General features: G+C 43.3%; 3 protein-coding genes across 7 annotated transcripts; 1 reads left to right on the forward strand and 2 right to left on the reverse strand.

Moving 5' to 3' along the window:
* rad51d (RAD51 paralog D) lies at positions 1 to 13133 on the forward strand. 3 transcript variants are annotated; one of them, XR_009770165.1, is made up of 12 exons: positions 1 to 362; positions 442 to 503; positions 3006 to 3124; positions 6421 to 6502; positions 7629 to 7763; positions 8580 to 8675; positions 8769 to 8856; positions 9927 to 9997; positions 10064 to 10225; positions 10736 to 10862; positions 11665 to 11961; positions 12545 to 13133. XR_009770165.1 is itself a non-coding variant. In XM_061701983.1 (11 exons), the coding sequence occupies exons 1-10, from the start codon at positions 281 to 283 to the stop codon at positions 10829 to 10831; spliced, it is 993 nt and encodes a 330-aa protein (XP_061557967.1). In that variant the 5' UTR covers positions 1 to 280; the 3' UTR covers positions 10832 to 10862; positions 11665 to 13133. The 3 variants fall into 3 exon arrangements, 2 of the variants coding, with proteins under 2 accessions (XP_061557967.1, XP_061557968.1); XM_061701983.1 differs by having other exon boundaries at positions 11665 to 13133; XM_061701984.1 differs by lacking the exons at positions 1 to 362; positions 442 to 503; positions 3006 to 3124 and adding an exon at positions 5010 to 5399 and having other exon boundaries at positions 8720 to 8856; positions 11665 to 13133.
* Positions 10870 to 21953, reverse strand: lig3 (ligase III, DNA, ATP-dependent). 3 transcript variants are annotated; one of them, XM_061701981.1, is made up of 21 exons: positions 21720 to 21953; positions 19911 to 20252; positions 19641 to 19769; positions 19276 to 19482; positions 19044 to 19195; positions 18689 to 18855; positions 18535 to 18612; positions 18291 to 18459; positions 17616 to 17771; positions 16478 to 16609; positions 16319 to 16398; positions 15274 to 15361; positions 15115 to 15192; positions 14839 to 14962; positions 14293 to 14435; positions 14131 to 14205; positions 13492 to 13638; positions 13275 to 13425; positions 12798 to 12877; positions 12613 to 12714; positions 10870 to 11919 (listed from the first exon to the last, which is right to left on the reverse strand). In XM_061701981.1, exons 2-21 carry the CDS (start codon positions 20194 to 20196, stop codon positions 11665 to 11667), a joined length of 2799 nt encoding a protein of 932 aa, XP_061557965.1. In that variant the 5' UTR covers positions 20197 to 20252; positions 21720 to 21953; the 3' UTR covers positions 10870 to 11664. The 3 variants fall into 3 exon arrangements, with proteins under 3 accessions (XP_061557965.1, XP_061557962.1, XP_061557963.1); XM_061701978.1 differs by having other exon boundaries at positions 19911 to 20411; XM_061701979.1 differs by having other exon boundaries at positions 10871 to 11916; positions 19911 to 20411.
* Positions 21954 to 22544: 591 nt separating this feature from the next.
* LOC133415701 (dynein regulatory complex protein 1-like) lies at positions 22545 to 24852 on the reverse strand. Its single transcript, XM_061701982.1, has one exon. The coding sequence runs from the start codon at positions 24504 to 24506 to the stop codon at positions 22719 to 22721; it is 1788 nt and encodes a 595-aa protein (XP_061557966.1). The 5' UTR covers positions 24507 to 24852; the 3' UTR covers positions 22545 to 22718.

The raw sequence follows: 24852 nt of genomic DNA on the forward strand, positions 1-24852 counted from the left end.
ATAGCGTATCAAATGTTTTTAAGTTAGTCAAACAAGTCTAGGCAACGTTAAATACGTTTTAGTCAACTTTGCAGATGTTTCAACCTCGGCAAAAAAAAAAAGAAGACGTTTATTCGGTAAAGGGATGTGACAAAGCGGAAAAGTCTCCCCCTGAAGCTAAATGCTAAAAACACAAGGACGCTAGTTCGCTTGGGTTCCCCAAAAAGTGAAAGCCAAAGAAGTTTTCATGTTGCTTCTGGGTCGTGATTCCTGTTGGACTCCCACTCGACAATGAGAGAGCATGGTGCTTCTGCGAGAAGGGATGTGTCCCGGACTGGATGAAGGTTTAGTGCGCCGTTTGCGAAATGCTCGCGTCAAAACAGGTTGGCAACGAGCCCCTTCCCACCCAAACATGGAATTGCAACAACAAATGTCATTTTCTTCATGTTTCTCTGCACACAGTGGAAGATCTGGTCTCGTCGGATATCGAGGACCTCGCACAGAAGTGTTCGGCGTCGTATCAGGTATTTATTTGTCCCTTTTAAGGTTTTTTTTGTTTGTTTGTTTGTTTGTTTTCGGGTGTGTTTTTGTGATGCAATTGTCATGATAACCACAGAGCAGGAGACATCCACGCTTAAACCGTCGCTGTTAACGAGTAACATGGAAATGACCAGAGAAGCTCGCCACCACGCTGGTACTTTTATGTCAACAAAATAGTGAGGATTTTTGCTCCCGTAGTTAAAAACGAGTCCCTGCTGACTTGCACAGCTTCCACTAACAACATGGCTGCGAACGGAGTGCGGCTAGTTCACAAAAGCGCAGCGTTGTGGGTCAGTGTTGCCAAATTAGCAACTTTTCCCCACTTACTGTGTGACTTTTCTGACCCCTCTCTCGACAATTAATCCCTGCTAAGAAACACGGACGTCAGTCACGCTGAATATTTGCCAAAAACACCCCCCAAAAAAATCAGCAGTATGTATGGGTTGTGCGCACGAAGAGGTCAGGGATTATTTGTGACCGCCTTCTATCACATTATTTTTTAAAAAGTCACGCAACAATAGTGGTATGCTGGGCAAGCTGTTTCCAAATATCTTGCAAACTGGCCAAATTCCACACTTTTTAGTACAGGCTATCAAATAGTCCTCGTTAGCGGCTTGAACCTGTCAAAACATGCAAGCCCTTTCACTTTTTCATCATTTGCACGAAAAAAAATAAGCGAGGCGAGATCTCGAGATAAGGAATTCTCTGTGTTGACCTCTCGGGCAGCCAAGAGGAAACTTCGTTTTTGTAAATAAGACTGCAGCAAACTTTGTGTTTTTTTTTTTTTTTGTTTGGTTTTTTTTTGGCGCTGTGCGAATAATGTGCAAACGAGGCCTTTGGGAGAGGCCGCGCTTGTCTGGCGTGGGCAGGGAGAGGTCACGGAAGGCCAGCTCGGAATTTATCGTTTCACCTCCTGTGGTCGTTGTCTCCGCACCCCGTCGCCCACCAAACACTTATTCAGTCGTTACACACACACACGCACACACAGAACAACAACAACAACAACAGCAAAACTCCAGCAGCGTCTGCCTTTGCGAATGATTTCTCCATGTGTTGGCCCGGTCAAGCGGACATTTTGTGACCCGCGGTGCCTTTCTGGGTCCGGCGTGGTGACCCAGTTGAGGCCCTCTGACTGGTTGGGTCACCACACTTCAGGCTGCTTTTAAAGACGACACATTGTGCAGAAATGACTCTTTTAACACACTCTTATCTCAAATCCTCCTTCCCCATCGATTATGAATGGAAATGCTATTTATCCGTTCCAGCTCCCCAAACAATGCCAACAAATTTTGTTTGTAACTTGAAGAGTAGTAGACCACAGTATTGCACTTTATTAAAAACATACAGTAATCACATCATTAAATGGAATGTAAATGAATAAACCCCGTTGTGCATCATGTGTTCATGTTTTAACTTCAATGGACATCGTGCTGCTCCTTCTGGTGTGTGCTCATTGGCCACAAGGGGGCAGTATAATACAAACAGAAATACTACACAGATTTGATGATGAAAGACCGAAGAAAACATCGCTACTAAGCTGCTGTAATATTATTAGTTATTATTAGGAGCTTTTTTTATAGGTGATAAAGAACATATTTCTGTGAGTATTGTTATTTTTGACTGTTTGTATGTGTTGCTACATTTTGTGTTCAAATCGTTAATAAAAAGTTGTTCAAAGGTTTAGAATTACTGCAATATCAATGCTCGTTTCGTTTGCCCATTTATGGCATTTCCCATTATGTGTTCGCATAAAGCTAACAGACTTGAAGCAAAGTTATGGTTTGGTTTGACAGTTGATTCTTTTTTTTTTTTTTTTTTTTTTGGAAGAATTGTTCACTATCGTCCAAACTGTTGTTGCTTGTTGTGAAGTTTACTGCCACCGCCTTTTTGTTAACAACTCAAAAAAATCGGCCGAGCGATGGTTAAAATCTCAGGAAACTCATAAATAAAAGTTACCAGTGTGAGTGAATCTTTTGTGAGCTGCCCTTTTTTTGTCTTCCAAAATACGACTGTCAACGTGTTGTTCTGAATTGTGCCGGGTTGTGACATCACAGCAAGGCTAATTTACATAACCCCGCCTCCAGACCAAGTGTCTCCATCTCCGTTGTCTTCTTGGCAGCCAGGCTGGGTGAAGATCCACCATTTCAAGGGGTAGCTTTTTAATCCAGACACATAGTCGGACTATTTCAACCACCGCTTTATTCATGTAATATTTCAGTTTTATTTTGGTAAAATTATGAGTGGCTGTTCAGTGTAATGAGCAAGCAACGGTGTTAGCGCTCAAGCCGGCCGTTACCTTTTTGCGACCTCGCCGCTAACCTACTCTGCTCCTAATGAGCTCACGCGGTCCAAATTCACAGACACCTGGGGAGCTCGGAACCTCAGGCGTCTATCGGCTAATTAACCACCTTAACCCGGGTGCCGTAGCGGAGTTTGTTACCTAGCGATGGCTGCAAGGTGAAATGTCTTCTTTCGTTTTCTCGCAGGCTCTGATAGCCATCCGCAGGGTGCTGCTGGCCCAGCACGCCGCCTTCCCCGTGTCGGGAGCCGACCTCTACGACGAGCTCCTCAGTTCCACCGCCATCCTCTCCACCGGAAGCTCCGCGTATGCGATAAGTATTTGACTCATTTCGCTTGATCGGAAAAAACAAACAACGGGAAAAAAAAACACACTCAGTAGCTTTCCCCTGGAAATCGGGGAAAAAATTTGCCACCAAGACAGAAGGTTTATCAATCAACGTGCAATTGGGTATCATAATAGGACGCACGGAAAAGTCTCAAGGACCCGTACCCGAAACGTTACAGGAAGTCAGCCATTTTGGTTTAAAGCAGGCCTTTGAGAGCGAATTCCAGGACTCGAAAGTTAGAAAGAAAGAAAAATAAAATAGCCACGACACAAGTTTGACCGATTAACATGAAATTGGGAGTAAATGGCTCTCATAACAGGACAAATTTAAAAAAAAACTCTTCAGGACGAATGCCCGAACTTGTACAGGAAGTCAGCCATTTTGGTGCGAAGCTGCCATTTTGGGGCAAGCTCCAAGGCTCGAAAGTTCAAAAAAGAAATATTCCCCCGACACCAGTTTCACCAATCGACATAAAATTGGGTGGACATGTCTATCAGAACAGGACGCATGAAAAAGTCTCAAGGACCCATGCCTGGAATTGAACAGGAAGTGGACCATTGTGGCAGTGAAGCAGTGACTTTAGGCACATTCTAGAGTTCAATTGTATTTTTTTTCTGCTTCGGTGGATTCGATCCCTGTTTAAACTGGAGGACACATGTAAGTCAAACCAGTCATAAGATTTTCCACTGCACGGTTCGCCTACCAATCAATCAAAGCCCGAGTCACGTCGGCGTTCCTTAAAAAAAATTGAATTTGCTTCGAACCGCGCCCGCGCCGCCCGTAGCGGAATATGCAGCCGAGCGTGTCGCTTCTCAAAACTCGGCTTGTCCCGTTTGGGCCCTAAAGTGGCGTCTGATGTATCAGCTGCATTAACGCTGGCGCCGCTTGAAAACAAACAACAGCGATGGCAACAACAACAACAAAAAAGCCTTCATGGCGCTCTGTGAAATGTTTGCACATTTTCTTTAAGGATGGGAAATACTCCTCGCTTAGGAAACCTTCCTACAAACCGTCTTGTTTATTTTATTTTAGCCTTAAAAGGCAACATTTCTCAAGCATGTCGTAAACGGCTGCGGACCCTTGCAAGCAGCCCGGACGTGTCATGGCTGCCACCTGGTGCTGAAAACATGTCAGTAAGTCACCTCGCAAGGGGATGGATGTGAAGGACACTTTGTTTCTTAGCTACGCCTCCACTGAGATCCATAATCCAAAAAAGATAATGCTCACTTTTGCATGACGCTGGCGCAGAAGTTTGGATTTTACAAATATGCGCATCACTGTGCCTTGTAGCTTGCACTGCTTGTAATGTTTCGGTTCTTTTATTTAGCTAACCTACAGGGACCAAGTACCGTACATCTAAAAAAAAAAAAAAAAAAAAAGTCACAATTCTTCCTTTGTTGATTTATTTATTTGAAATAATTTTCCCCTCATATTTTCACTCATAATTCGACTTTGTTTTTCTTGTAAAATATTTTTTTTCTTTGATTATTCTAGCTTTTCAATTCTTGTGATGTACACGTTTTGTCTTGTAACATTTCTAATTTTTTCCCCTCATTTTCAACATTTTTCATTTTTTATTGTGGTAATATTTATTCCAACTTTTTTGTTGTAATGTTTTTCTTATAATAACTTTGCAGTCTTCTTGTAATTGTTTTTATCTTATAACATTACCATTTTTATCAATGATCAACTTTATTCTTGAGAAAATTATACATTTTCCTCATATTGTGATTTTAGTGTCTTAATATTTTAACTTTCTCTTATAATATTCTAACTCCTAATATTGTAAAATCTTTTTTTTTCCAATAGTGCAACTTGATTCTCATTCACTAATTTTTTCTTCCTGATTGCCTGTAAAATTTGATTTGTAACTTTTTTTTCTCTAATTTCCATTTTTTTCCCCCCGCAAAATAAAAAACAATTGTTGTTATATAAATAAAAAAAAAAAAATCCTAATTCCTGTTGGAAATTGTACAAAGTAGTGTCCGCATTAAAGCACTGCTTGATGCTGCCGGCTGCTCTTTTATGATATAATATTTTAATGTTGAACTGTGTGTACATAACTTCAAATGGCACAAATCAAAGCATCTCCGTTTCTTCGAAGGACGTTTAATGCGCAAACGGCGTGTAGTGTCGTTCCCGTTTTCCCCCAAGGACGCCCGGCGGATATTTCATCGCACCCGCGCGGCGAGCCACTCCGAGCCGCGTTTAACCGAACAGCTGGTGATGGCCGGATGAAGCCTCCGAGCAAAGGTTAATTTCTCAAAACGCCACGTGGACGCAAACCTCAGAATGACCTGGTTTACAAACGAATTGGGATCCGCACAAAATGAGAGGAACGCTACTTCGATTAAAGCGCCATTTTCAATTTGCGTATTGTCTTGGCAAGGACACGCACAGAGATAGGTCGTGCTTTCTCTTGGCACTGCGTAAGCATCATTGGCTCTTTGTTTCACGCATTTCAAGTGCTGTTTCTTCATTTCTCTCTGTTCTTAATAAGCCCTCAAATGCTCCCGGGAAACCGGAAACTGCTAGTGATGGTCTTATGAAGCGCTTGTCTCGGCACGGACGAGCGGAAGGATCTGTTGTGCTTTTTCTGGCTTTGTGCGTCACATATCGCAAGTTCAGTACTGTATCTAAAAAAAAAAAAACAACATTCTTAGCTCTCAAAATGGCTCATGAGAAACAGAAAACTTAACGACAGTGTTATTAGGAAGCTAATTACGATCATAAACAAGAAGGAAGTCATCGAAAGGATGCTGTCATTTTGGGATCTGGCTGCGCAGTTTGGCAATATCGACCATCTTAATTATTGTAATATTAATGAATCTGATTTTTATAGCGCTTTTCTAAATGCTGGAAAATGCTTAACATTGTAGGCCTGCAACGATTAATCGAATAACTTGAATACAATTACAAAAAAAAACCCCAGACGTATAGCGGAATCATTGGCTCAAAGCAGTGTTCATTTCTCCACACGTTCATCCGGTGACTCCCACTACACTCGCCAGGCCCCGCCTTTTAAGGCCACACACACTTAGTCACAAATGTGTGTATATGAGGATGGTGACCCCAAGTGGTCAAAAATAATACCTGAACCTGACTTGATTGCATGTTTAATAAGGCAAAATAAAATTTCACGTGATTACTCGAATAATCAATTTGTACCATCACTACACACAGCCCGCCGGTTGAATGTCGTGTTTAGCCTTCATCTACATTGACTTTACTCCTCATCAGCGTTATTACAATCGATGGTCTTGTTTGTCCTCAGCCTGGATGCGCTGCTGGATTCGGGTGTGTACACGGGCGAGATCACAGAGCTGGCAGGCGGGCCAGGAAGTGGCAAAACACAGGCGAGTGAGCGCTTCACCATATATAAACTACATACTCGCTCTCTTTTTTCCAACTCTTTATTTTGTGGGAAATTACATGTTTTCTTTTTTTGTGTATGTGTGTGTGAAATTATTATTTTTGTCCTCCAAAATGTTTTTCCTTATGAAATTTAAAAAATAATGCCATAAAATTTGCGGGAGTTCATTTATAATTCCAATCAATTATTTTGTTCATATTTAGTTTTCTTGTTGTTTTGTCTTACATTTTTTTTGCCATATAAAATAATCTTAAAGCCGGAAAAAATATCGCAAATTAAAAAATATTCTTCCAAAAAATTGTCATCTAATAAATGATTTTATTATTTATTATTTATTTAATTATTATAAATTATAAAACATATTGTGTTTTTGTCATGTATTTTTTGTGTGTACTAAATGTTCTTTAAAAATTCCTATAATATTAAAATAAATAAACATTCCCACATGTTTCCCTTTTCATAATTAGTTTTCTCTTAAATGATTTTTGGGCCATTTGAATTATTATTATTTTTTATCTGGAAAAAAATAACCTTATTAATAGAAAAAGTAATTCTAAAAGTATCAAATCCATCTGAAAGTATTTTATCATAAAATGTATTTTTATCCTATTACGTTTCACAAAAAAAATCTCCCCAAAAAAAAAAACAATTACAAAAGATTTCTCATAATTTAACACTTTTGCCATAATACGTTTTCTGTCATCTTTTTTCTCACAACTTACAAAATGCTTTTGTCTCTGTAAATCTCACTTTAAATTCTCATAATCATAAAAAAAATTTCTCATTCCCCCAAAATGTTTTTACTTACTTGTTTTACTTAATATTATTTTTGTAATATTAAATTTTGTCTTGTAAGATTGCATATCTTTGTCTCATTATATTACACATCATGCTTGAGTTTTTCCCTTATGATATCATAACTATTTTCTTTTTTTTTAACGTGTAAATTTACTACTTTATTTCTGTAATATTGTAACTTCTTTCTCGTAAGTCTTCGACTCGATTCTTGCAATATTTCTATTCTGTCATATTGCGAGCGTGTTGAATAGAAGCTTGCGGTTAAACGTGGCAAATAAAGCGGTCCGGCCGGGCCCGTCACGTGTGCGCAGGTGTGCTTGGGCATGGCGGCGCACGTCTCGCAAAACCTGCGGCAAAACGTGGTCTACGTGGACACCACGGGGGGGCTGTCGGCCGGCCGCCTGCGCCAAATGCTGCGAAGCCAGACGAGTAGCGACGACGAGCAGGTGAGCTGATCCGTATTGTAACAATAATCGTTGCCCTTTACAACTCAATTGGAGGGAAAAATGAAATTAGAACTAAGGTAGCTCCAGAATATTTATGCCTCACTATGGGTCTCTGTATATTCAAAGTGCACTATCCCGTCGGAATAAAGCAAGAAATAAATCCATTAAATAGATTTCTGTAGTTGTCCATGAAAGCAGACCGATCAAAATAAGCTATATCAACACTTTTGCCTATTTTCTGACACATTACGGACCAAACCAGTGACTGAATCGTCATCTATTTGTTTGTGCATTTTCTCCACTGTCAGTTTAAAACAATGTCCTGTTTTTTAATGAAGGGATGGAAATTAAAACAATATTTGAATCCAAATCATTAATCGAGAAAATAATATATAATAATTATTTTAAAATAATCTAACTACAAAAATGTGAGGAAAAGCCTACGAGAACGTCAGAACTTCGGGGTTAATCCGAGGCACTTTAAATGGCGGCAGGTTTTTGCTGACCCTTTTAACATGAGTTTGAAAGTGCTTGATTCATTCTGAACACGGCCACAGCCCCACTTATGAGGGTGTGCGCACTTGTGCAACCACATTATCTCAGCTGTTTAATATGACTTCAACTGAGCTTTACAGCTTGTAGGTCACATTAATGGTGGAAAAAAGTTTTCAAACAATTTATCTTGGGCTCATTTTTTTGTTTTCTCCAACAAACTCGTGGCATTTTCACAGGGGCGTCTCGACTTTTTATAACCGCTGTCAAATGAGCAACGCCTCATAAAAAGCATGTAAAACTCGAGTGTCATTTTGCTGGCAGATGGAAGCCCTGCAGAGGATCAGCGTGCATCGCGCGTTCGACATCTTCTCCCTGCTCGACTGTCTGTACCGTCTTGGTGGCGACGGTCTTCGGCAGGTGCGTGTGAAACGTGTCCCCAAACCACAACGAGACGTAAAAAGTTTTTTGTTTGTTTTGTTTTTGTTTTTTTTGGGTTACATTTTACGACAGGAGGCGAGCGGTGGCTCCGTCAAGGCGCTGATTGTGGACTCGGTGTCGGCCGTCATCGCTCCTCTCCTGGGAAGCAGGCATCATGAAGGTGAGCACGCGGAAATTTCCCCGCGTAGATTTCAGCAGAGAAAAGTTTGTCTGGAAGCTGCAAGCGGTGCAGAAAGTGCAAAAGTTCAACCAACAACTTTTGACTGGCGTATCCTCGCCGGACAAGACTTAATTCTTGGAATTTATTTATTGTTCGCTTTATTTGGAAATGTAAAAAGAAAATAAACAAAAATATATGTACAGTGGTGCCTCAACTTACAAAAGAGCAAAAGGTTTTTTTGTCTTGAGTTGCGAGCAAAAATGTCAGTTAGGAGCACTGATTTTATTGTTCCCACTCCCACTTGAAGTTTATGTAAAAGTAAACATGAAGCAAAAACAATTACAAGTTGTGCATTTAACCAAACAATATTCATTTTGTCACAAAAGTCAGCTAGCTTAATGCTAACACATAATTCAAAATGCCAGAGAGGGGCTAATGAAACTAGCATTGATATTGCGTTACTTAGTTATCGTGCCTTGCGATAAATTACATAAATTTAAATCTACATAAATTTAGATACAGTAAAATAAAGAAATAAAAGCTCATAAAATGTGGCCTCTTCTCCCTCATAGACCTCATTAAATTCAACATTCATGTGGAATTTGAAAAGAAAATTTTGAAAATGTTAAGCATTTTTTTTACTCTTCATGATTCAGCATGAACATTCAACATTCTAAAAATGTTCTAAAAAATAATTTTTTCCCCTCACAATATAAATTTATTTGACTGTAAAATATTGTGCTTTTTTTTCTTTCTAATTGAATTATAAGCATTGTGTTAATCTTTTACAGTTGAAAACAATTTGTTGATTTTTATTATATTCATTTTTTTAAATATAAAATTGCATTTTTTTTCTCATATCGAAAATCTTGATTTTTCTTTCTTTTTCCAGTTTTTGCTTGTAAAACTGTACAACTAATTTCTTGTAGAAATTCTGTTTTTCCTCGATTTTTCTTTCTTTACCCCCTCATATGACTTTTGTGTAAAATGACAGCTTTTTTTTTCTTCCCCATATGTCTTTATTTACTAATCCCTCATCCTTAATATTTATTCAACTGGACTGTCTGAAGGCATGCACATGATGAGTCAAGTGGCCATCGCCCTCAAGACCATGGCCAAGGATTTCAACATAGCTGCTTTGGTGAGAATGAACGCAAAACGCACGCACACACGCACATTGTAGGACATAAGTCATATCTGAGCACAGGTGACCAATCACGTGACGAGGAGCGATGAGGGCGAGGTACGTCCGGGCCTGGGTGTGTCATGGAGTCACGTCCCGAGGACCAGAGTCCTGCTGGAGCGACTCCCCGCCGCCGTAGGCCGACCCGCTCTACGCTCGGCGACCCTGATCAAGTCTTCCAGGCGGGTAAGAAAATGGCACCGACTGGTTGATGCTGAATGTGACAACAATTTAGACCTTAAAAAATAATCCCAAAATGTGAAGTAATTTAAAAGAAAAAAAAAGTGTGTATATATATATATATATAGAGAGAGAGAGAGAGATATAGAGAGAGAGAGAGAGAGAGAGAGAGAGAGAGAGAGGGGCCTTGACTTACGGGTTTAATTCGTTCCGTTACCGTGCTCGTTGCTCAAATCATCTTTCCCCATTGTAATTCAATGAAGTGCCATTAATCCGTTCCAGCTTTCGCAAAAATTTGGGTAACGTTATGTTAGCCTGTCTGTTGTTTTGCTTTGTGTGTTAGCATTAAGCTAGTGGCAAAGTTGTGCAGTTTTAGTAAATACAACATTCATGCTAGTTTTGTTAGCCCATCTATGTCGTTTTGCATTGTGTTCTAGCATTAAGCGAGTAGACTTTCATACGATAGTTCAAGTAAGCGGAGGTACCACTGTCTCGTCATGTCTTGATCTTGAGCAGCCGTGTTTCATGCAAGCCGAGTTGGACCTCGAGTGTTGGAGTCGCTGCGAAAGTGCCACGTCTGGAAAGCGAAAGCTGGACACTGTAGACTCTTGACAGCCATCAACTACCTCAAAAAGGATTCTGGGTACATTTACACCCGCGTTCCTACACGAATACAGACACAACTTTAGCAAGCAGACCTTTTGCAATCTTGCTTCATCCAAATGTGTTAGTAGTGCATTCAAGGAGCCACTTTGCCGCCAGAAAATAAAACACACAAGTCAACGTTATACTGGAGTAGCTGTGCAAGTATACAATTATTCTGATAATTTAATTGTAAAATTATGTTTATTCTTATTGAGCTATATGCTTTTTCTTGTGAAATGTCATTTTATTTGTAAAAGTTAGATACCTTTTCTCATGCGATTTGTTGTATTTTCTTATAAAAAGGAAACTTTTTCCTCCCACATATGACTTAAGAATTTTCTAAAATCATTTGTTTACATTGTTAGTTTTTCCTCATAGGTTTGAACATTCCTCCAAAAAAATACCTCTTAAAATAAAATTACTCCATTACTTTTTTTTCCTCATTTTATCCCCCTCAAAATAAGTGAACTTCATTCTCAATGTTTTTTTTTTCTTTCCTCCCTCATCATCTTGACTTTATTTTAAAAAGCACACATCCAGTTCACATTTGCTCAGCGCTCATCTCATGATTTAAATACACAAAAAAAGACTACATTACAAATTAAAGCGTCCATGGTTCCCCAATGCCTCCGCTTCTGCTTCACCTCCTGTTGCTTTTTATTACTAATGACGGCAAAAGCCAATCACTAATAGAAAGTGTCAGAAGGTTACCATGTTGACAAATCTAAGATGTGGCGTTATAGGTTTAATTAGTGAAAGAGCAAATGACAAAGTGTTGCTTCTTTTCTTTGTTGTTGTAGTTAGCAGGGAGCCACTACCCGCCTCTTGCGGATGCACTCCCAGATCCAGTTGGCCGACACCCGCTGGGCCCGGCCGCCGCCGCCGCCCACTTCCTCCTCCGCTTTGTCAGCCACCGTGTGGGTGGCCGAGGCGGCGTCGTAGTCGGCCACGAGGTCGCCGTCGTACGCCACGAAGTAGCGCCGCAGCTTAGCAAAGTCGTCCACGCCCGACGGTAGGAACAGCTTGACGCCGCTGAAGATGTCCAGCAGCGTCTGCTGACAAAAGAAATAAAAAGTGGCAGCGCGGGAACTAACAAGGTGCCATTTTTGTACATTTTTCCATCAAAGTGGTTAAAAATGCTCATTTTTATCCGATTATTCAATGGGTACAGCCCTATTTAACTCAATAAGTGAATTATTTTCCAATAACTAAATGGGTGGTGATTAGTGTTGGCCATATCAAAGCTTGAATACTTTGAAAGAAACTTTATTATATTTCCGACTGTAGAATGAAATTTTGTACTAAATTCTCAATTTATATTTTTAATTCAGGATCGTAATCTCTTTGGGCATTTTTTCCATGAATAACATTACACTTGCTCAAAGCTACTAGAGATTTTAACCCAATTTTATTATATATAAAAAAAAAAAAAAAGAATCATTTTCCCAGTAATAAATAGTGGTGGTTAGTCATGGATATTTGTAATGTGATGAAAGTCAAGTAAAGTCAATACATTGTTGACTTTATTGACATTTTTTCCATCACAGTCAGTTTACTCTTATTATTCTTTTTTACCAAGATCCAATCAAGATGTCTCTTACTCTTCCAAGTACTTTAAATCAGTATACATTATTTTTTCTTTGCCCTTTTTTTCTCCACCCATGAATCGCTTGACTTCAGACTTGCTCAAAACTACCAAAGGAATACAAATTAAATCCACATTGTAAAAGCGGCTTAGACGGACGGACCTTGTTGTTTTTGGACTCCAGCATTTGCGGGGGAGGAGGAGCGACCATCTTTGCCTTCCTGGCGTGTCCATTGCTCTGCTCTCCATTTTCACTCTTCCTCACCTGGGAGTTTTTTGTTTTTTTTTTGAAAGTCAAAATTGTCACTGTGTGTTTTTTGTAAAGCGCAAACAAACATGAGATGGTACCTTCTTGGGGGCGGGAGCTTCGAGAGCGGGGGAGCTCGGCTCAGATTTGACCACCTTGCGTTTGGCTTGGGTACGGTTCCCTGTGAACACGTCATTGCATCTATATGCATGTATATACATTGGATATAAAAAGTCTATACACCCCTGTTCAAATGTCTCTTTTGTGATTGGACAAAATTAAAAACTTTTGTGGTTGCAAAGGTGTGCACACCCTCATCACTGATATACAATTGTTCACAGAATGACCACTTTATGATGTGGTATTCTGTTATTGCACAGATTACAATCAGACAATATTGCAGTCTTTCATTAGATTGCACTTGTGAAGTATGCTGGGGTGAGGGGGTGTAGTCATTAGTTCTTACTGTGGGGGGCAGATGCATTTCACAGCTTGGTGGGGGAAAGCTGTTTTTAAGCCTCATGGTTAATTGGGGGACCCGTAAGTCAAGTTCCGAAGTTGTCCCATGCATCACTAACCTGTCTTTTTGGGTGGGGCGCTTTCACGCGATGACACGGCCGGAGGGGGCGAGTTTCCGCCGCTGTCCCCTCCCGACGAGCCCTTGTCTTCGCCGGACGGTCCTGCCGTCACTTTGAAGTCGCAATTCTCCTTGGAGATGCGATACAGCTCCTAAGAAGTACGCGCGTGAGAGACATGTCAAATGACGTTGCGACGCAACGGGAACCAGGGGTGTACTTTAAGCTGGTGCAGGTTGGTGGCGCTCTTCCAGTCCTTGTCGTCGCGGATCCGCGTCATGCGCGGGAAGCGGATGGAGATGCCGTCGGCCGTGTGCATCTCCGACTTGGAGAACTCTGCACCCGTGATCTCCCACACGGGCGCTTGCTGTGCCGCGGGGGGGGGGGAAATGTCAGCAAAACAATTAACTTGAAGAGCAAGCACAAATGTTGCCTAAAATGGTTTAACAATTTCATCCCAATTTATATACTGAGTTTTTGTCAACAAAAAAACTTTGATCTTTATTTAAAACAATGTTATCAAAAGACTGATTTTTTTTTAAATACTTTTTGTACATGAGGAGGTCTTTGGTTTGGCTTTTGAAAACTTTCTAAAAAGGAGTGCTATATTTTATGTGAATGAAGGACTTCGACTTGATCCTTTTGACTTTTTTGTAAACAGAACTTGGATTTTTAGATTTTGTGAACAAAAGTTGGATTTTGATCTTTTAAAAACTGTGACCAAAAGACTGACTTGGATGTTTTTACTTTTTGCAAACAAATGACATATTTGGTCTTTTTAATTTGAACATAAGACTATATACTGTTATAATGTTACTTTATTGTCTTTTTTATATAAACTTGTCAACAAATGACTCACCTCAGGACTGCGGATGAGGAAATCCGGGTAGTAGTTCTTGACGATTTTCAGCCAGCCAGGGATTTTGCTGGGGTCCTAGATTTAAACAAAAACAACAAAGAAAAAACACGATTGAAGACGAATGAGTTTTGTTCTCGCCAGCAACAATGGCAGGCAGGCGACCTTGCTGATTTTGACGACATCCAGTTCCTTCTGGAGCCGAGCCAACATGGCATCATCGTAGCCTCCCGAGCACTTGGTGACAGTGCACCACTTCTTGGAGTCCGGGTCGTAGCAGCCCATCAGGAAGCTGGACATGATGCCGCCTAACAGGGAGAGAAATAAAATCCTTACTAGTGTATAATATCAATGGCAATGATAACATCAAGAAACAGCGATAATCGATATAGTCAAAGATACGATATTTAGCTAACGGCAACTATGCAATAACTGATGATGTAGTGGGAAGAAACGAGTGATGTAATATTTCGCCAACAATAACTTCACAACAGAGCAATGATGAGATAATATATTAGGGGAAGAATGTGATATCACAATACAGCAATAATAGATACCCCAACTACCCGGGAGCATAAACGCCACACTAAAGCTGTCAGAAGAAAAATGACGTAAGGCTTCTTTCACGGCGGGGAAATGACTCTGCGGCATTTGAGCTAATGAACACGACATCAATTGGACACACGTGCAGTCACACTCCCACAAACGCACCGTTGGAGCCTTTCCCGTAGAAGGCGCCCAGCACCACCAGGTCGGCCGTGTCGGCCATGGCACCCTCGTTCAGGTAGTCCTTCTTCACCTTCAGCCAGTGACGCTTGCCTGGTTCGTACGAGCCCTGGTGGGCGTGCATGCACATGAACGCACGGACAAACAAGGACACACAAAAACAGGGAGACACAAACGCACATGAATACACACAGACATCACACCATAACATGTACTTATAAAGCCTGCAGTCTTGTAAACGCTGGAAAATAAATGTCTGACCTTCACGTCTTTGAGCACGAGGCCTTCCAAACCTTCCCTGATGACTCGAGTGATCATGTCGGCCAGGTCTCCCGCACGCTAACACACACACACAAATACATATTTGCATGCATACTGTATAATATATCCGTAAGTGTAAGGTGGTAGACGTGCTCTGACCGTGACGTGCTTCATCTCGGAAAACAGGATCCGGTTGGGCACCTCCACCATGTTGTCGTGCAAGAACTTCCGCCGCTCGCACAGCGGCCTGCAGACGAGGGTTGCACTTTTTTTTTTTTTTTAAACAAATTCAACAACAGAATACTTCGTAGCACCTTGCAAGACTTTCTACTTAAACTTTTTGTTAATAAAAAATATCAAAGGTTAACTTTGAAACACTAATAAATAAATTTTAAGACCTTAGATGTTTTACTCCAATATTGTGTATTTTTATTATTTCTTTAAAATGCCAGAAAATGATGCCCTACCAGATTTTTACTTTTGTAACATTTGAAAAAAATAAGACAAGTAAATAACATTCTATATAATATGAATAATTAATTTTTTATTAGTCGTGTTCCACCCCAGGATTTTTTTTTTTTTAATTATACTTTTTACACCATATTTTTGGTTATTTTGTATACAAAATTGTACACCACAATAGTATTTCTTTTTTTTTTGTTTCTACTTGTTTACTTTTTATGGCATCAATACAATTCCTAAAGTCCAATATTCAACACCGAAAACTTGTTGGACCTCTCAATTGAAAACAAGTAATACAAAAGTTTTTTTTTTTTTTTTTAAAGTACAAAACAAATGGAAACTTTGCAAATTTTCTCACATAAAAATAGCATAATAGAATTAACTTTTCAAGTATCAGTCCTTACTTTCATAAACCAAAAACAAGACATAAATGTAATAAAATGTAAACAAGACTTAATGTTAGGAATATTACTGATCAGAATTGATTAGAAAAACAAATTTGGAGAGGATCACCACTAACATTTATTGCATATAAATACATAAATGGATAGAAAGTCCTGGGTGCACATTATACAAAGGAAGAAGGGTTTCCCTGATTTTTGGAGTCAATTTTGAGGGTGCATATTATGCTTGAGAGCGTATTATACACGAGAAGTTTCCCCCCCCCCCCCCCCCCCCCCAAAAAAAAAAAACATGAATAGATAATTTTGCAAGTTTTGCACTAACATTTTGACGTTTTTACCTCTCCATGAGACTGTTGCCATTGAAGTATATGCAGTCAAAGACAAAGAGGCACACGTTGGCGTCTTGAAAGGCGGCTTTCTGAAGGACAAAAGAGGACATGCTGGTGAGATTCACTCATTTTTGTCATATTGCACCCCAAATTGTCTGACCCTCTCACCTTGTGCACGCCAAGCGTCCCGAAGGGGAGTGGCTTGCTGGTGTTGGTGTCGATGAGTAGCACCTCGGCATCCAAAATCATACTGTGACCACCGGGGAACGCCTGCGGGATGTAGTCCTTGAAGTGGGCCACCTGGAGACAGCCGCCAAAAAAAATGTTTTAGATTTGCAGTCAGCCAGGTAATCCGCAAAGGTTGAATCAAGGCAACTGGACTCTGTGTTGTGGTTGAAGACATTTCATCTTTAATTTGAAAATCCATCCATCCATTTTCTACACCGCTTAACCTCACTAGGGTCGCGGGTATGGTGGAGCCTTTCCCAGCTAACTACGGGCGAGAGCCGAGGTCCACCCTGAACTGGCTGCCAGCCAGTTTTTGGAATGTGGGAGGAAACTGGAGTACGCGGAAAAAACCCACACAGGCACGGGGGAGAACATGCAAAACCCACACAGGCGAGACCGGATTTGAACCCGGATCCTCAGAACTGCGAGGCAGATGTGCTAACCAGTCTACCACTGTACAACCAATTTGAAAATCTTCAGTTCCAAATTAAGTGCAGAGTCTCCCTATTTATGTCTCTGGTGGATGTCACAATAGGGTTGTTGTTGCCAGGTATGGCTGGTGAATTGCCATCCTGCATGACAAGAGAGGCTGCTCTCCTATGCAGCCGTGTTTGTTTCAGAGTTGCTTGGTCTCTCCATCATGCCCACACTCCAACATTACTGAGTTTTCGTCTCGGGAATTTGTTGTTTGGGTGAAGCACCTTTTGTCTGAATGTGTTGCTGATTTTGAAATACATCGGTTTGTTAAATGTGGAGAAAATTCCTGACAAACCAGCCATGGAAGAGACTCGCGATATTCCACCTCCTGTTTCTATGATTCAACAGTCACATGATTTGCAGACAACAATGTGAGGATTTCATATCCTGCGGCACCCTCTAGTGGCAAGACTGTGTTATGGTTAGCCTGCAGTGTTTACTGTGACATGCTGAGAGAGCAAATGTTGATCAAGCCTTGTGGGAAATGTCCCACTGTGAGAATCTCTAATGGCTGCTAATCATACAAGAGCTCACCCTGATCACTGCATATATGTGTGTGTGTGTGGGGGGGTGTGTGTGTGTGTGTGTGAGAGAGACTGACTTTGTGAGGCAACACGGGTTTGAGGCTGCGGCTAAAGTAGCTGAAACTGTCGCCACTCTTGTGCACCTGCACGCGCTCGCCGTCGTACTTTATCTCCGAGTACATGCCGTTGGGGCACTTCTTCATGGCGTACTCAATGGATTTGCACGCCTCCGCCTAGTGGGCAAAAAAAAAAAGTGTCACCAAGGTACCAAAGTATGTTTAATCATGTGGAACGCCCTTCAAAAAAGGGCATTATTTGGAGTTAGACTTCAATTTTGGGGGAAAAAAAAAAATCAGCCTCGAAAGTCAAAGAAAGCAAAGTGTAATGTGAAGGAGACATTTTATCTAAGAGGAGACTAAGGGCAGCGAGAAAACGGACCACTGCAGAAAAGTGGCGACTCTCGCATAACTAAGAAGTAAATACATGAGACTTGTCTTCAGCCACATTAATGTTGAAGTATTAAAGTACTTGTTTTACTAGAGTGGATGGTTTTCTTGCTGCCCTTAGTCTCCTCTTGGATAAAAATATCTCCTAACCAAGAAATATACAGAAGGCTCTCGTCAGCCGTGATAATGTTGCAGTATTACACTCCTTAATCCTGGCTCATCGCAGGCTGAGGGCAGCAGAAAAAAAAATGGAGCGCCGCAGCCAAGCGGAGACTGCGGAGTACAGATGCTTTGCCGGAGACTCACCAGCATGGGCTGAACGGGTGTCATGAGCGTGGCCTCCACTGTGAGCAGCTTCCTCGGGCCCGAGCCGTTGGACGCCTCCTGCTGGTTCCTCAGCACGCGCTCGATTACATCGCCCAAGTTTCGGGAGGCCTTGAAGGCGTCGTAAGCGTTTGGATCCACGGCGTCCAGTCTGGCGACAAAAAGACAACCGTGAGGGCCAGAGAAGACGACCGTTCAGGAGACGTGAAAGGAGACTGTCGCTTACACGTGCTTGGCTCCGGCGTTCATCTTCAGGTCGTGCTTGATGAGCCGGATGATGCCTTTCAGGTCGTTGCTGGTGCACCTGGGGACGAGGAGAGGTTGGAGACGTCTTGTTTGCGATGCGGGTTCCACGTGGCGGCGACGGCGGCGCAGTTTACTTTTTGGTGATTTCCTCCAGCTCGGCCTGCTGCTCGTCCTCTTTGGTGAGCTGCGCGAGGCGGGTGAGCGACGCGTCCACCTCCTGGATGGTCAGCAGGCTCTTGGCAGACGGGGGGGAGGCTTTGCTCTCCTCGAAGAACATGCGAACCGTCTCGGACACGTCGCCCTGTTTAGAAATAAACGCCGAAAATAAAACATACCGGTAGTCAAAATAGGGAAGGTAATGGTGGTTAATAATGCTTGTCTCTCAACACTCAGAATTTGTATGCACTGTTCAAATAGTGTGAATGCTAAGCTCTTATGGACTAATATTCCAGGATGCGAGGTGTGTTCCAATTTTGATTATCTACGGACCTTCTCCAGATCTTGCACCATGTCGTCCTGGTTGCATCGGAAGACGCGGCTGAAGAGTTTAACGATCTGCTTGTCGTTGAGGTTGTACACGCTCTTTACCACGCCGGGCAGCAACAGCTTCACCGTCAGGTACAAGTCGCCGTGGAATTTATCTGCACCGGGCGAGAAGGAAAACGCAAATTAGCGACACTGATACTAAATGGCGCCACGTCGCTTTTCTTGTCGCTCTCACCTCCGCCGGTGCCCTTGCGCAGGAACTTCTCAATGATCTGCGTCTTGCTGTTGTAGCTGTTGTTCTCGGCCACCGTGGCGCACAATTTGCGGAACTCCCGAAACAGGCAGTCCTTGTGGTGCGGGTCGCATAGTTGGCTGGCCAGAGCACTGCCCTGGTTGGCTTTGGCGGGCGAGGGCGAAGACGAGGAGGTGCCCGCCTTGGCGGCTGGATGGGACGGACAGGAAAATACAAATAGGTCTAACAAAAGTCCCCTAGCTTAATGCTAACGTATAATCTGAAACGGCGTACACAGGCTAACAGAAGTTAGCAATGGTGTTCCGGTAATTAGAAAGCTTCAAAGAGCTGAGTGAAGCAAGTCTTACCAGTGAAGCCTGAGAACTTGCGCGGTGCGTTCAGCGACGCGTCGGCGGGAGGAGACATCAGCTTGCCCGACGTATTCAACTTGGCCTGCACCTTCTTCTTGGGACTAGAGTTCACTTTGGCCATCAGGTCTGCAAACACAAAAGCACTGATTTTGATTTCACACATTTTGAACAAGTGATTTATTTTTTGGGGGGGAACAAAGGCTCTTAGATCTTTTAAACTTTCCTAACAAAGGTGTTTGATTTGGATGAACTTTTAGTGCGCAGCACCTGAGACATGTCGATTGATGAGCTCCTTGTCCTCGTCCTGCAGCTCCTCCCAGCCCTCCAGGTCAGTGATGTCCTCGATCTTCTTGGTAGTAGCACGGGCGCGCTCTAGTTTCTCAAAGATACACTTAACGTGGTGCCACTCCTTCATCTCGCCGGCCGATTCGCTGAACGGGTTGGGCACCACCTTGCCGATGCGCACGATCCCCTTGGCGATCTTGTCCTTGCACTTCTTGCAGCCAGCCGTGCCGCGCTTGGCGTACTCCACCAGGAAGCGTTGCTCCGCCATGGCGTCGGGCGGGTGCGTGGAGAGGCGGCGGAACGGGAGGCCTCCGTGATGGTCGGCTGGTGAGAGGAGACGGTGGCGGGATTCAGGAGGCGGAGGTGAGAGGCGTGAAAAGGACGCACACGCTCGGAGGAGCTGAGGGGCGAGGGGGCGAAGGGCGACGGTCTTCTTGATTAGCAAAATGACACACCTCTGCATCAACACTTTCAACTTACACTCTGCAGTAAAGAGGGAGAGTTCAAGTTTTTAGTCACAACTTTACCTTTTGTTAACAAAATAACTTTTTGTTCACTCTGTGAAGAAGGAACTTTTATTAGGTTTTTTTTGTTGTTCTGAACAAAGGTCAGAGTTTTTTAATATATATAACTTTGCGTTAAATAACTGATGTTAGTTTTTCAACTTTTTGTGAACTAATTTTTTTGGACCCTTTTGTTAATAAAAGGGTTTGATTTGGAATCTTTAGAACTTGTTAACAAAGGATTTGATTTGCATTTCTTTATTTACTATTTGTGACCAAAGGACTCATTTAAATCCTTTTTTACTTTTGTAAACAAAGCACTGATCTCTTTTCACTTTTTTTTTTTTTTTTTTAAATGTACATTTATTTGGAATATTTAATGTATTTTATGTGAACATGGAAATTTGCTTGGTATTTTGGAATGTAGGCGGCACAGTGGACGACTGGTTAGAGAGTCAGCCTCACAGTTCTAAGGACCCGGGTTCAATCCCCGGCCCTGCCTGTGTGGAGTTTGCATGTTCTCCCCGTGCCTGGGTGGGTTTTCTCCGCGCACTCCTGTTTCCTCCCACATCCCAAAAACATGCATGGTAGGTTCATTGACAACTCTAAATTGCCCGTAGGTGTGACTGTGAGTGCGAATTGTTGTTTGTTTGTATGCATGTGCCCTGCGATTGGTTGGCAACCAGTTCAGGGTGTGCCCCGCCTCCAGCCCGATGACAGCTGGGATAGGCTCCAGCACGCCCGCGACCCTAGTGAGGAGAAGCAGCTCAGAAGATGGATAGATGGATTTTTGAATGTCCTTTTTATAAACAGGGTTAATTTGAGTCTTTTGACTTTTTATGAATAACAACGCTTTCATTTACTTTTTGGTCAAAACAGGATTATTTTAAAAAACTAAAAACAGTTGAAAATCACATGAATGAATTGGCTGTTTTTAAAACCTTTTATGAGCAACAGACAATTTTTTTTATCTAATTTTGTGAACACAGACTTTTGATTTTACATTTGTGAACAAAGGAATGTTAGTATATTTTTTTGGGGGGGGGTACCTTTTGTGAACAACGGACTTAAAAAAAAGCGCACAAAATGCGATTTAAACTGGGTAGAACGTTGAAGAATAAGCGAACTGTAAATTAGCCTGCACGGCGGCTAAAGCTAGGCTAGCTAGTCGGCCACCTTTTAAACCACCCCGGACACTACACACCTCCGTTCACACAAATAGCCATGCTTTCACACAAAACTGTATTATAAACATAATTATGTATATAACTGGTGATAGAGATTGTACCTTGCAGATTCTTGGCAAAGTGCAACAGCGAGGTTTAAGTGGAGGCTGCGTGGCATTGTTGTAGCCGCCTGTCAAGGTATCGTCGATTCATATATAGTGTGGTCACTTCCGATTAGATGGTAAAAGTAGTCCCCCAATGCTTCGTATTTTTATTTGTTAAATGAGTTCACATGACTGGTGTTCATATAATGGATATGTAACCCTTTATTATCGAAAGGAACGTAGCTAATTTGTCCACAACATGTAAATTATTTTGAAATGTGTATGTATTATTTCCGGTACAGCCTGCTTTGCAATGTAACTTGCTATAGTGAGCACGTTTTGTTTAAAGGGGCAACACGCCCTGTTTCGATCAACTAATCGGACGCGTGAGTGCGGCAGCCATATTGGGGCGGTACACTAACGAGCATTATTGGGGTTCCCACATAATTTCCAGGCCGGACACGCCTTGCTCCAATATTACTGGTTCCAGGACACGCGCAGCTGCACTGATTGGATGCTGCTAACAATAACAAACCTATTTGTATTTATTTCTAACAAATGTGATACATATTTGGACTTCTCTGCCCTTCCCGCGACGCAGGAGCCAATCATGTTGCAGCAGGGCGCGTTCTGCCTAGAAACTGTGGGAATCCTAATAACGCCACAAAGGAAGATTTTTCTTCAGTTCACATTCTGTGAATGAAAGCCCTCCGGCCTGGTCGCAGCGCCTTCCTCGCTCTGCATCCCCTCAAAACTCTCGGTCAAGTCGTTATCTGCACAAGTGGAAGTCTGGTTGGACAGCAGAAATAGTCAAAGACACATCATTACTCTGTGATTAGGAATTTTCTTTGTTACTTGGCATTCTACTACAAATATACAAAAAGAATATACGGAGCTTGCCAACACAACGGGCACCGGCCACAGCTTCGGCTTTTTAATGTACTTTTTGTAGACAAACGACAGACTTGGATTTTTTTTAAATTATTGTTAAATATGGTGAACAAGGTTTTATGCATTCTAAATATCTTTTTTCAGGAAGTCCTTGAGCAGAAAAGCGCTTCCGTCGTTCTCACATGACAGCTGCCTGCGCAACTCCCTGTTCTCCTCCTGCAGAGACAGATTCTTCTGAAATATTTCCGAGTTCTCCTCCAGGACAGCCAGGTACTGCGTCAAGGCGATCTCCGCGGCATCCCAGAGTCGGAGCTTCTCTTCGGAGATTACGTTGACCATACTCTCCCAAAAGGCTTTGTCCGCATCGGCATCCCAGTCCAGGTAATGGCGCAGCGCCGAACTCTTCATGCAGTGCACGCGGTAGCTGACGAAGCTCAAAAACGCAGGTAGAACGTTGTTGGGATGGATGAGTTCCGCAGCCCCGCCGGCCAGGTCTTCGTCGGCCCGGTCCGCCCGCTTTCGATGCTGCTCCTCGTACTTGAGTAGGAACGCCACCAGCCTGTTGAGGTCGTCGTCGTAGAAGTCAAAGGCGTTGAGGAGGCCTAGGAGCTTCTCGGCCGTGCGGCGCTCGTTGTGCAGGAAGCTGAGGTGCTCGCTGTTCTCGATCAAGAAGCCCAGCTCGTCGCACAGCAGCCCCAGCAGCGCCGTCATGGTCTTGGTGTCGACCTCGGTCACGCTCTCGGCGTACACCTGCGCCGCCATCTCGAACTTGTCCTGCGGCTGGATGGGGTAGCAGCGCTCCATGGCGGCGACGGGCCGCTCCCACGTCAGGCCCAGGTGGGTGCAGAGGTGCGCGTCGGCCGCCAGCGCGCTCTCCGCCAGCAGCTTCACCTCGGCAACCAGCATGCGGGACATCTCTACGAAGGTCTGCGCGTCAGACAGTGCGAAGTGCTTGATCTTTTTCTGGATGCGCTTGTGCTGCGCCATGCTGTTGCGGATGTCCTCCAGCAGATACTGTTCACGCCGCTGGAAGCTCTCCTCCTCCATCTGGATCATCTTCATGATGTCGCTCAGCTGCACCTTGAGCGTGTTGACGCGCTTGCGCAGCAGGTAGATGACCTCGGGCTTCTCGTCGCAGCTCAGCTTGCGGGCCTCCAGCACATTGCGCTTTCCCTTGATCTCCTCCTGCTCGCGCTCCAGCTCCATCAACTTCATGTCGATGCAGCGCTTGGACGTGTTGCACGCCTCCTGCGTCAGCTCCAGTTTGGGCATGGCCTTCTCGTACTCCTCCATGGCTAGCTTCCTCTGGGTCAGCCACTCCTTGCGGCGGGCCCGGAGCTCCGTCTGGTAGCCCTCCCACTCGCGCAGGCTCTGCGTCAGGAAGACGTCGTGCGGGCTCTGGATGTGGGCCAGGTCCTTGTTGGCCATGGTCATGCCCCTCACCTTGTCCATGCGCTCGATCAGCACGTCCAGAGCCTCCGTCTGCTTGCGGAGGTCGATGGAGTGGCGCTCGTCGCCGTCCATCCAGTTCTTCTGCAGCTCGGCGATGAGGTCCGTCTTGTGGCCCATCATCGCCGAGCACAGCTCCTGTTGACTCTTCAGGGCATCCAGGAGGTCCGGCAGCGTGGCCTTGGTGGCAGCCCGAGCCCAGCCCTCCTTGATCTCCTCTAGCTTCTTCTTGCTGAACTTTCTGGAGTCATCCAGGCGCTCCATACGCAGCCGCAGGGCCTCCTCGAACTTGGTCCGCCGAAGCAACTGCTTGGCGTCAGCCGCTGTCTGGAGGTCGGTGAAGAAGGAGAGCAGCTCGCGGTGCAGGTGGATGACGCGCTGGACCGTCATGGGTTCTTCGGCCACGACGGCTTGGGCGTCCTCGTGGACCTCTGGCCTGGTCGCGGCGCCTTCCTGGCTCTGCATCTCTTCAAAACTCTTCCAAGCTGTTATTTTTATCAGTAGAGCAACACACTACTTCCAGTTTTGTCAGATCCAAAACAAGTCAAAGATGCATCATTACTGTATGATTAGATGACAGGCAACTACATCGCAGTCTGTGATTGGATGATGTCATCGCATGACATCATAATGTCTGCATTAAATGACGTCCAGGAGTGGATTTTTTTTATGTCTCTTTTGTGAATAAAAGAGTGATTTGGTTTTTTTTATTGACTTTTTGAGGACAAAAGACTGACTTATTGTGAATAAAACACTTTAATTTTCCTTTTGTGTACAGAGAACTTTTTATCTTTTGTGAACAAAGGACTTA

Source organism: Phycodurus eques, chromosome 17, assembly GCF_024500275.1.
Source record: "Phycodurus eques isolate BA_2022a chromosome 17, UOR_Pequ_1.1, whole genome shotgun sequence".
NCBI lineage: Eukaryota > Metazoa > Chordata > Actinopteri > Syngnathiformes > Syngnathidae > Phycodurus > Phycodurus eques.

What these genes read in the sequence shown, in the direction of transcription:
- rad51d (XM_061701983.1), top strand. Translation starts at nt 281, where the DNA reads ATGGTGCTTCTGCGAGAAGGGATGTGTCCCGGACTGGATGAAGGTTTA. An exon ending in CAGGAAGTGGCAAAACACAG is followed by an intron (nt 6,503 to 7,628) that starts GCGAGTGAGCGC and finishes ACGTGTGCGCAG; the next exon opens with GTGTGCTTGGGCATGGCGGC. An exon ending in GGGAAGCAGGCATCATGAAG is followed by an intron (nt 8,857 to 9,926) that starts GTGAGCACGCGG and finishes GACTGTCTGAAG; the next exon opens with GCATGCACATGATGAGTCAA.
- lig3 (XM_061701978.1), bottom strand. Translation starts at nt 20,391, where the DNA reads ATGCAGAGGTGTGTCATTTTGCTAATCAAGAAGACCGTCGCCCTTCGC. An exon ending in CAAGTTCTCAGGCTTCACTG is followed by an intron (nt 19,483 to 19,640) that starts GTAAGACTTGCT and finishes CGTCCCATCCAG; the next exon opens with CCGCCAAGGCGGGCACCTCC. An exon ending in GGACGCTTGGCGTGCACAAG is followed by an intron (nt 16,399 to 16,477) that starts GTGAGAGGGTCA and finishes TTTGTCCTTCAG; the next exon opens with AAAGCCGCCTTTCAAGACGC.
- LOC133415701 (XM_061701982.1), bottom strand. Translation starts at nt 24,506, where the DNA reads ATGCAGAGCCAGGAAGGCGCCGCGACCAGGCCAGAGGTCCACGAGGAC.